The sequence below is a fragment of the Leopardus geoffroyi genome, chromosome E3 (assembly GCF_018350155.1).
Source record: "Leopardus geoffroyi isolate Oge1 chromosome E3, O.geoffroyi_Oge1_pat1.0, whole genome shotgun sequence".
Classification (NCBI taxonomy): Eukaryota; Metazoa; Chordata; class Mammalia; order Carnivora; family Felidae; genus Leopardus; species Leopardus geoffroyi.
This window is the reverse complement of record NC_059340.1, coordinates 25,772,148-25,783,206: the sequence shown is the minus strand read 5'-3', so window position 1 is coordinate 25,783,206 and position 11,059 is coordinate 25,772,148. Positions and strand designations below refer to the sequence as shown.

At 43.8% G+C, this 11,059-nt stretch overlaps 1 protein-coding gene across 1 annotated transcript; it reads left to right on the top strand.

The window, feature by feature from the left end:
- On the top strand, positions 1-10,406 carry LOC123588838 (homeobox protein ESX1-like). Its single transcript, XM_045460144.1, has 8 exons — positions 1-1,886; positions 2,014-2,108; positions 5,193-5,267; positions 6,208-6,287; positions 7,804-7,954; positions 8,162-8,294; positions 8,557-8,633; positions 10,385-10,406. The coding sequence occupies exons 1-6, from the start codon at positions 1,804-1,806 to the stop codon at positions 8,209-8,211; spliced, it is 534 nt and encodes a 177-aa protein (XP_045316100.1). The 5' UTR covers positions 1-1,803; the 3' UTR covers positions 8,212-8,294; positions 8,557-8,633; positions 10,385-10,406.
- The last annotated feature ends 653 nt before the right edge of the window (positions 10,407-11,059 follow it).

Genomic DNA, 11,059 nt, shown 5'->3' with positions numbered 1-11,059 from the left:
CCTTCCCTTCCCTTCCCTTCCCTTCCCTTCCCTCCCTTCCCTTCCCTTCCCTTCCCTTCCCTTCCCTTCCCTTCCCTTCCCTGCAATCCTTTTCTGGAAGACAATATTCTGAAGGTGGGCCAATTCACATCATTTTCTTTTCATCAGTGTATTTTGCATTCTTCTCAACTGGTGTCTTTGAGGCAGGTGTCAGGAGTTCCCTTGTGAACTGTAGAAATTTCCAGTAGGTCATTGTACAGTGTGAATTACACCATGTCCAAGAAAGATGTCTCTATGGCAATGTCATGGCCCCAGCCTTGATTGAAAATTCAGGGCTCTTGGGAGAAACCAGACAAGTCAGGAACCCCTGCTTCATCCTTATGTGCTTAATTGTGATGAGCTGGTCAGGCTTGGTTTTGTACATTGAAAAGAAATACGCTTATGCAGTCCCAATCACAGGAGCTTGAGCCTGGGAGCGTACTTAGTGCATCTCATGTGGGCTTTTTTATATTTATGTGATGTATTGATGAGTAGGAATAGAGAGCTGTGAAGAGAAGCTCAGAGTTTCCAAAGACTTGCCAGCATGCTGGAGTTCGCGTTTGTTTAGTCCCTTAATGGGGGGGGGGGCATCAGTGCTTCCCCCGGTTGTGTTTGTGGATCTGTACATTTATGGGGAAAGGGAGAGGGGACATTTGAGTCCTGCCTTCAGATTTGGGGGAGAGAAGAAAGGCAGAATTTCACATGGGCTACCAGGTAATCTATGTTTCTTTCCCCTCATAGGAAGCTGGGACTGAAAGAGTGGGAGCAGATGGAAGGGGAGAAGCAGCTGTCAGCCGCAGAGGGAGAAACTGAAATTAGCTGCAGAAGAGCTATGGAACTACAAGTGAGTTCAGCTCCTACCAGCAGCTCACACACGTCCATTGGATTATCTTGAAACTTCGTACAGGGTTTAGACCCAAGTAGCACACAAATCTATACAAATATTCAGGAGACATTTATTTTTATAGAGACTTCAAGAAGAATGTGACATTTTCCAGATGTTAAGTTAAAAATATTATTCTAAACCAGTTAAGCCACTAAAGATTTCCTGATCCCCAGTGTTGGCCAGACTGTGTGGAAATGTGGTTCCCGCACACATTTCTGGAGGTGCTGGAAATTATCACAAACCTCAGGAAGCAGTTTGGTGGAGGACGAATCACATGGACAAGTATGACCATCCCATTTTAGAGACCCACTTGTAGTAGCTGTGAGAAATTGGTAAGGATATAAGGGAAAGAAGACTTGAACTTTATGATGAAAGATACTCATTGCAGGATTAGGGAGCTGTCGCCACTGGTAAGGAGACCATGTCAACGCATAGCCCCACAGGCATTAAATAATAAATCCAAGATGATGTAGCGATGGCTTTGAGTTTTCTGTACTCTTCCTCCTCATGTGAAATGTGTCTTATATGATTGGATCGTGAGTATGAGAGTTCAGTTCTTATAATGGGAACCTCGGCCAATTAACGTCACCCTCAACATGGTGCTTCATCTGATGAAAGCAATTGCACTCCCAGGAGAAGAGTAGAAGAAACACAAGAACAGCTGCAGCAGTCAGAGCTCACCTTCGGACACCAGGTAGCCTGCACGCTGCCCAGTAGTTCCTGAGTCCTCCAGCACCTAATGCAGATAATCATAACGGGACACTGAATCCCTCCACATGGGTTTTTATTAATGTGCTGACTCTTTCAGATTGCTCTTTGTGAGAAAGTGTCTCAGGACAACTAGGTAAGAATGTTTTTCTCTCCTCCTCTTGTGTGTACTCTGCCACAGCTGAACGTGGATGTGTTTCTCCCCGCTCAGGGCTTGTGAGTTGGAGAAGGTGATGGCAGAGCAGAGCAGGGAGGTCGCCTACTTGAAATGCAGGTACAGGATTTTGACATATTTCTTTTAAGGGTATTGTGAGGTTTTTAAAAAAGCTAAACTGTTTGGTGTCCAGTGGGGGCCTGGGTGTGGTAACTCCTAGTGAAACTGGTTCATCTCGATCTTCAAGACTGGAAGTCATCCACAAACAGAGGCTTCCAGAGGAATCCAGGAGGCACAAACCAATGGCAGCAGGACCTGACAGAGAGATACCTCCATGGAGAGGTAAGGAGCACGTTGTGAAATGCAGTAGCTTAACTTCTGGGGCAACATCCACACAATCGGTTTCTTGTTCCAGTGGGTACAATTGTTCGGTCTCCTGCAGACAGTACCAAGTGGTTACTAGAGGGCACAGGTTGTCTCACAGTGGTGACAGGACACTGTTTCCCTCAGATGCCCCCAGCCAGCAGGGCTCTTTGGGTCTGTCCTTTGTGAGTGGTGGAGCTCACGCCCCTCCACCGACTGTGGGCCCCCCTGCAACCTCCCAGTTACACTTAACTGGAGAGTGGGTGCTAGAACGGATGTGGGTCATCCCCCCCCCTTCCACCTTGAGGCAATGTTGAAGGCTTTTTCTTTTGTTTCACATGAATAACATGAACAACAGCAAGAATTGTAGGCTGTATGTCCTGATGAGCTTCCTTGATTTGGCGTTTGGATAAATACTCCATAGAAAACATGCTTTCTATAAAGAAAGCAGACATTTGTTTCCTCTGTTTGGAGTCCCTTTATTCTTTAAAAAGTTTTTTTGTGTGTATTGTGAACTATAGTACCCTATTAGTAAAGTAAATCCTTGTGAAATTTCACTCCTCTAATGTTATTTTATTAGTGTAACTCTAAAACTTTGCAGGTCGTTCCACATGGAATTAACCTTTTCTTTCCTCATTAGTATAGTATTAGTCTCGTCAAGGCAATTTCTGTTCATGAATACCTACATAATCCATTGTCAGATACATAAGGCAAATGATATATACAGTAAAACATTTGAAAAATCCCACCCATGCCTTGTAGAAAAGGACAGGTCGCTGTTCATGCTGACGATTTACTGACATTATCCTAAACCATTCTTATTTTAATTTTTAATCTGTGATAAATTGTCATTTCCCATGATGTGTATTAGGAAACCCTTATTTTAGTGTTGATTTCCAATGAATTGAGCCCTGAACTGTCCATAGTTGGTTGATTATCAAGTATCCAACCAAGGCCTTCTGGTGCCTTCCTCAAGGGTCCCCTGAGTCCCAAGGGGTCACCTGTGCCTTGTGGGAAACCTCTGTCTCTGGTAAGGGACCTGATTATAGGAAGCAGTGTAAGATGGTGGAGGAAGGCATGGAGGGTTTTTTTTTTCCATCCAGTCTATGCAAGTCAGAATAAACCTCCACCCCTTCTTTGGCCTCTATCAAATGCAGAACCTGGTGCAGCTTCTGTGAAGAACAAGAATTCTGTCCTTACTATGGACACAGAGAAGGTCAAAGTAAACGTTGTGACCATTTTCAGTTGTAATTCTCTCTCTGGAATCTTTTAACTCTTTATACAGCACTCTCTCCGGGTCTTGTCTCTAGTTTGTGTATTTTGAGATATTTCTATGGTGTTATTTACTTTACAAAGAGTAAAACTCTTTCCCAAGAGCCTAAGGGCCTCTCTGTTCTTAGCTTGTCATCTTTGTGGTGCCTCCAGAAGCCATAAGTGCTTAGAGGCTGAGGACCACAGGGCAGTCACTGTGTGTGTGGAAATAACATGAGGAGGATGACTTCTCACTCTACCCTTATGTCTCCTGGCCTGGCTCACTTCTTCCAGACCTCCTTTCATGGGAATGTACCTGGAAACTGAAACAGAATTATTGTTGTTATTTTACTCCTTTTCTGTCCAGAGTTAGTCATTAACCTGTTAAGAACATTGATTGTAATCTTCCCTAACTGAAAAACATGAAAAGCCCAACTTTCTGAGGAGTGCTTAGCAATCTTAAATGCTCTTATTCAAATTCATCTTTTTCTAACTTTAATAATTCATCAGTTGTCCCATCTCTTTTTGAAACGTGCTTTTGTAGAGTCACTGCAGCTGTTTAAGCAGTCAAAGTATTATGAATTATCAGGAAAGACATATTTGCAGTAGAAAAAGTACACTGGAACTGAAGGAATAGAGAGTGGAAGTCAGGTCTGATGTGCCAGTTTCTGGAAAAGAGCTGATGCCATGTTCATGTAACCAGGTTCTTTTATGGCCTGTGTAGCTGTCATAGCTGGCATCTTCTCTTCATACCTTATTTGTATTTTCCACCTTGATATCAGAACATATTAATTTTAATTGTCATTTCAAATTCCAAACATATTTTTCCATCGGACAAAATTAGCCTGTATGTCATAGTGTATGTAAAATTTGTCATTACCTGTGAATTCACATATATCTATAACTTTTCTTAACTAACTCCTGCATTGTTCCTGTGGAAAACACTTTCCCAATTCCCCTGAGGGCTCTAGGATGCCATGTCCCCATAGATCTTTGTGCCTTAGGACAGCAGGTCCAGAGAGGGAGCCAGGTGAGCAGAGGCTGCCAGCAGGACCTTGCAGGCAGAGCTGGTGTCAACTCCTGCTTCACCTTTTGCAAGCCTTTTGACCCTCATTCCTCTTAGAACCTGTTTGCTTACATTTAGAGCAGGTGGCCATACTTGCCTTGCAGAGTTCTGAGAATCAGAGCTCGGACATGAAAGGCCTGTAGAAGGTTCTCTCATGAGTCACTGGGGTTAAACCACTCACAAGAATTAACTGGAGATGGATTAAAGATTTAAATGAATGATATGAAATCATAATTCCCCTTACTTATTTCTGCTCTTAATATGCCAAAATGGAACTATTGAGGTGGTGAAGGGCTGAGCGGAGAGTAGTCCTGGAAATAGATGCCTGTGTGTGTGGAACAAACTTGCTTTAGTAGTCCAGAATTATCTCTCTGATCCTCTACGGCTGGCCACTTCCTTCCTACATTTGGAGGCACAGCCAGTACCATGCATGCTGCCAGAAATTTACTGTCTTGGCTCCTCAAACTCCTAGAAGCTCTAGGAGGGACCCAGTGGGAAGGGTGAGGTTTTGTGGCACTAATGGTGCCTTATTGAAACCAGGAGGAGGGGAAGGAGATAGACACTGTTTCTGCTTCATTGGGGTTCAGCTATGTTGGTGTCAGTGTTGGATTTTTCACCTTTTACACTAACATATCTCAAAAATTTAATTCCTGTCCAGCAGGTCAATGTGGCTTCAAGAAAATTTCATTTCCCAGAGGTGCCCTCCATTCTGTACCCCATGGGCTGCCCTTTATCTCCATTCATAGGCTATCGGCCACCCACCCCTTCTGCACCCTGGTGGCCTCTAGGACCTTACCCTCCACCTCCACCTCCACCATTTGGTAAGATGATATGAATAGTAGAAGTTGACTTATAAAACATTTTTCACCTTTTTTCTTGTTGAGTATTTGTAGAAGATGCAGTGATGGCACCACAGGTCTTTCAGGTCAGCTGGACTGAGGACATTGTAACATTCTCTAAGTTTCTCAGGACATGCATGAAATGGGCTGTCATTTCCACATAGTGAGCTGGGAAGCACATGTCTCTTATACAGAAGAAACAGGCCTTGTATAGCTGACATACATACCACTTCTTATGATGTAGCTTGTATAGAGATCATGTGTTGGGCTCACTGAGGGATGAGACATACCCCTAACTTTATTTCTAGCTAGTTGAGATCTGTTGCTTGATCAGTTATGAAAACACCTGAACCAGGGTCCTGTGGAAACGTCCTCAAGGGACAGGGTCAGATCTTTTCTCTTGACTATAATATTAGTCTAAGTACATTTTTATTTGAAATTAGTTATGTGATACCTACTCACATATGGAAGGCAGCCTATAGATAAGCTGAAAGATTGAACAATTCACCTGGAGCCAGAAGAAACACACTCATGCTCTTTTGTTGAGGATTTATTGATGTTATCTACAAATTGACACTCTCATTTTAATTTTTATCTGTAATGAGATGGTGAGTTATTGCCCCTAATGTATATTGAGAAATGGTTGTTTTGGTGACGATTTCCAGATTTGTATTTGAGCTGACCTGTCGATAATTATTTCACTAGTTATGAAGGACATGAACCAGGGCCCTATGATTTCTTGATTAAGATGATGGGGTGGATCTCCCCCTTACCGTTGGGGTCACCTGAGGCTTGTGGGATATTTTCTGCCTTTCCTTATGGTCCTGAGTGTGGAGAAAAGTTTAAGATGTCACAAAATGTGGTGTTTGTTTGAATTCTGCAGTGTCTACCAAAATTTAAAAAAAAACTCCACTCCTTCCAGAGCCTTTAGCCAATCCAGAAGCTGGTGTCGCTCCCGTAAGTCAAAACAAGCACTTTACCAAAAATGCTGAAAAGGACAAGGTAAATGCTGGGGCCATTTTCAGTTGTAAGTCTGTCGGGAAACCCTCATTTGCAGTACAGCATACTGTGGCCTTTTCCCTGTTTTGTGTGTTGTGTGATATGTCTGCCTGTTTCTATTTTCCAAAGGCACAGCCTTAACCCAAGAGTCTACGGGCTTCTCTCTTTTCAGCCTGTCATCATTTTCTGGTACGTTCAGTAGCCAAAGGAACTTAGAGATTGAAGACCTTATGGCTTTTCCCATGTGTTGTGGAAATAACACCAGGAAGATACACTGCAGTCCATACTAAAGTATCTAGGCTTGTTGACTCCTACTATACTGCCTCTCTGTGGGATTAGTGTTGTTGTTATTTTCCTCTTTCTGGTTATGTGGTTAGCATGTTAAGACTATTTGTTAACTGGGAATTCGAAAAGACATCTCTCCATTTTTATATTGTGTGTCTTGTACAGTTCAGAATGGTCTTAGACAAAGTCATTGTCATAACTCACCACCTTCACATCTTTGTTGGTAAATGAGCTGTTTGGAATCCTTTTTTTTTTTCAATATATGAAATTTATTGTCAAATTGGTTTCCATACAACACCCAGTGCTCATCCCAAAAGGTGCCCTCCTCAATGGAATCCTTTTAAGCTGTATCTTAGGTAAATATATTCTGAACACAAGTTCATATGAACAGGTTCTGTTGTGTCTCCAGTCAGTATTAGAGCTGACACATCCCTAGGAATTTATACCAATATCAAAATACATTTTTATTAATTCTGTTACATGAATTTCTGCCTCTTTTTTTTCCATAGGATGTATTACTCTGTGTCTTGTAGTGTGTTCAAAATCAAAATTCCTTATGAATTCAGATAAACACATGTGGGTTTAGTAGTCATTGATAAGTAATATGTTCCTCACAGCAAACACTTTCTCAGTTTCCTGCAAGACTCCAGGCATCCCCAACTCCCCAGTGGCCTCTTGGTCCTTTGAAAGCACTTCTAAAGAGGGAGAAGATGTCTTTCTCAGGGAGGGAAGCAGAGCAGGCAAAGTGAGGGGCTGGCAGGCAGAACTTTTCCCCAGTAGTAGCTGTGCTTTCGTGTGCAGAGAATCAGGTGTTTATTTGCACTCAATTTTTTTTTTGTGTTTGGAATATGCCAAAACCAGAGCTTCTATAGTCACTGTAGTGGAGGGATGCAGGGTGATCCTGGACATAGATGTCTGACTGTCTGGAATATGCTACTTCATTAGACTGGAATTACTTCTTTGATTCCTCTAAGATGGCATCATTTTGTTCTACATTCTAAGACATGGGCAGGGACATGTGGTGACCGTAGTTTAACCTCCAGCATTTATTTGCCTAAGCTGTAGGCGGTACCCAGTGGGAGAGATGGGGTTTTCAGGTACTGATGCTACTCCCTTGGATCCTGGTGGCTGAGAAGTTGGCAGGTGCTGACATATTCTTCTCTGGGTTTCAGCTGCTTTTGGTATTGGTTCTCTTGTCTGCTATATGCACATAGCTGTCACTTCTGTTCTGCAGGGCAGCGTGGATCCATGGGGACCTCCTCTGCTAACTGGAAGATTCTGCACACCCTACCCTCGAGGTCCCCCCATGGGCTATAGGGCATGTCCACCTCCTGAACCTTGGTGGCCCTGGGGACCACCCCAGACCTGTCTACCTACACTGCATGGTAAGATGATCTGAGCAGTATGAGTTGACTTGCAAATCACCTTCATCTAATTTTTGTTGTTGTTGAGTCTTGGACAAGGTGCAGAGGTGGTACCACAGATCGTTGCAATGCGAGGGAAAAGCGTTTGCCACCATAACCACATTCCTTGAGTTTCTCTTGATCGACATATCATCTTTGTGTCATTTCCCACACCCTGTGTTGGTACAGGTGTCTCTTGTGGAGATGGAATGGGGCTGTATACACAAAAGCAGACATAGGGCTTCAGCAGATGTGTGCTGTACACAGTCCATGTGCTGGGCTATGGGAGGCATGAGGCTCAGCCTAAGGTATATCTGTCCAGGTGAGCCACCAGCCATCCGTAGTTGTTTGATGAGTTATGAAAACACCTGAACCAGGGCGTTTATGGGTCTTCATCAAGGTTTAAGGGGTGGTTCTCCCCTTTGCCTTGGGATCACCTGAAGCATGTGGGGCTACCCTCTGCATGTGACTTGGGATCTGACTGGGCCAAAGAGTTTAAGATACTTGAGGAATGAGGGGGAGGGTTTGTTTTTTTAATCTCTGCACAATCTCCTCAAATCACAATAAACCTCCATCCCTTCTAGGGCCTTTTGCAGATCCCGAAGTTGCTCCTGTGAGTGAGAACAACACAGACTCTACCAAAAGGGCCAAGAAGGACAAGGTAAGCGGTGTGGCCATTTTCAGTTGTAACTCTTCTGGGAAACCCTCATTTTTCTGTTCAGTGCTCTCTCCTGGCATTGCATCCATTTTGTGTGTTGTATGATATGTCTGCTTGTTTTTCTTATTTTTCAAATGCACAACCTTAACCCAAGTGTCTACGGGCTTCTTGATTTTCTGCCTGTCCTCTCCTTGTAGTAAGTTTAGAAGCCAAATGTGCTTAGGGGTGAGGACCTTATGGCTTTTACAGCATGTTTCTGGAAATAACCCAAGGAGGATGACCCCATAGTCCACCTGGAAGTCTCCTGGCATGCCTCATTTTTTCTGGACCTCCTCAATGTGGAATCATTGCTCTTGCTGTTTCTTCCTTTCCTGTTTCTGTCTAGAGGATTCACATGTTCAGAAAATCTGTGGTTATCCTTATGGTTTGAAAATGCAGGGGCACCTGGGTCGCTCAGTTGGTTGAGCGTCCGACTTTGGCTCAGGTCATGATCTCACAGCTCGTGGGTTTGAGCCCCGCGTCGGGCTCTGTGCTGACAGCTTGGAGCCTGGAGCCTGCTTCTGATTCTGTGTCTTCCTCTCTCTCTCCCCCTAACCCACTCAAATTCTGTCTCTCTCAAAAATAAATAAACATTAAAAAATTTTTTAAAAAAGAAAATGCAAATGGACTTCACTCCAACTTATATTTTTGTATGTGTCATTTAGAGTGGTCTTAGACAAACTAAATTTCATACCTGTCACCCTTCAGCCTTTTTAAAAAAATTTTCTGGTAAATGTGCTATACAGAATCCCTTCAGGTTTCTGAACTATAAGAGGTGACATATTTGTCCTAGAAAACATGCACTGGAACATGAATGGTGAAGAAGAGAAAATCCATAATTACCTGCATTGTAATTCCCCACTGTGTCCTTCATTTGTGATCACATGAGCAGGTTCTCTTGTGTCCTTTGTCACTGTTACAGTGAAACATGGAAATTTACAGCAGAAACAAAAGTGCATTTGTGTTAATTTTATTATTTAGAATTGAAGCTCAGTATTCCACAGGACACAATTACCCTGCAAGTTGTACTGTACTTAAACTGAGAGGTACTTCTGAATTAAAATAAATTAGCTAAGCTTAACTAACATGTGTAGGTAGTATGTTTCTCTAAGAATATGCATCCAGGTGATTTTCAGGACCTCAGGATCTCCACCCACCTATGTGCCTCTGTGCCCGTGGATAGCACTTGTAGAGAGGAGAAGACCCCATTGTCAGGAGAGAAGCAGATTGGGCACAGGCAGGGGCTTAGAGGCAGAGCTTTGAGCCACGAGGGCTATGATTCCATGTGTGGAGTCTGGGATTGTCATTCCTTCTCATTCTGAAGTTCTTCACATAGAAATAAGCAGCCTCTGTGGTAGAAGGGGATGAGGGGTGGCAGGCAACCCTGGACTTAGATGTCTTCCTATTGGGAATATGCTATTTTGTTAATTTGGTATTCACTCCGTAAATCCACTAGAACAAGAGCCCTTGCTGTTCTACATTTGCAGAAATGTGGGGATACCAGTTTATCCCCATAGCATCCATTACCCACCCCGAAAGCTGTAAGTGGAACCCAAAGTATGGGTAGAGGTTCCCTGGCGCTGATGCTGCCCTCTTGGAACCTGGTGGGGGGAAAGCTGGCCGGAGATGAGCACTGCTTCTTTGGGTTTCCACTTTTTGCTGGTGTTGATGCTCTGTTCTGTCCTATGAACACAGCATTCACTTCTGTTCTGCAGGCCATTATGTATGCAAGAGGGCCTGGTCCTTTCCCAGGATGGCCTTGCAGGCCCTACCACATGGACCGCCCCTTATCACCAGCCATGGGCTGTGGGCCACCTTCCCCTCCTCCACCAGCTCCTCCACCTACTCCATTTGGTAAGATGACCTTACCTGGATGAGTGACTGGTAAAGCACATGCATCTTCTTCATGAAAGACTTGGTGGGAGTGATGTAGAGATGGTTCTGAGTCTTGGCAATCCAACTGCAAACCTGGCTGAGGACATTGTAACATATCTCAAGTTTCTCAGGACTTACATACAATGGGCTGTGTCATTTCCCTGTAATGCGGTGAGCTACAGGTCTCTCTTGTCAAAAAGAAAGAGGATGTTTACACAAAGGCAGAGGTATCAGAGGTACTGGTGTGTTTTTTACAGACACAATGTTGTGGGTTCTGTGAAGGTGAGGTGCACCCCGAAAGGTGTCCTGTGTGAAATGGGGCACATGCGTTATATGACACAGATCTTGTGATCACCATAATGGAAGCACCAGTGAAGGAATGGGGGAAACTTGAATCACACAGGAATAGAAGGAAAGTTGTGGGAGGTAAGCAGAGTTTGAGGAGGTGTGGAGGGGAGGGTGTTGGGGTCAGTAGGATGGAGTTGGAGACCATTCCTGGCAGGGCCCACAGACTG

Excerpts from the sequence above, each read along its gene's own strand:
- LOC123588838 (XM_045460144.1), top strand. The coding sequence starts at position 1,804 with ATGTGTTTCTCCCCGCTCAGGGCTTGTGAGTTGGAGAAGGTGATGGCA. Across the intron at positions 2,109-5,192 it reads AGAGATACCTCCATGGAGAG|GCTATCGGCCACCCACCCCT; the intron begins GTAAGGAGCACG and ends CTCCATTCATAG. Across the intron at positions 7,955-8,161 it reads CTGTCTACCTACACTGCATG|GTGTCTCTTGTGGAGATGGA; the intron begins GTAAGATGATCT and ends GTGTTGGTACAG.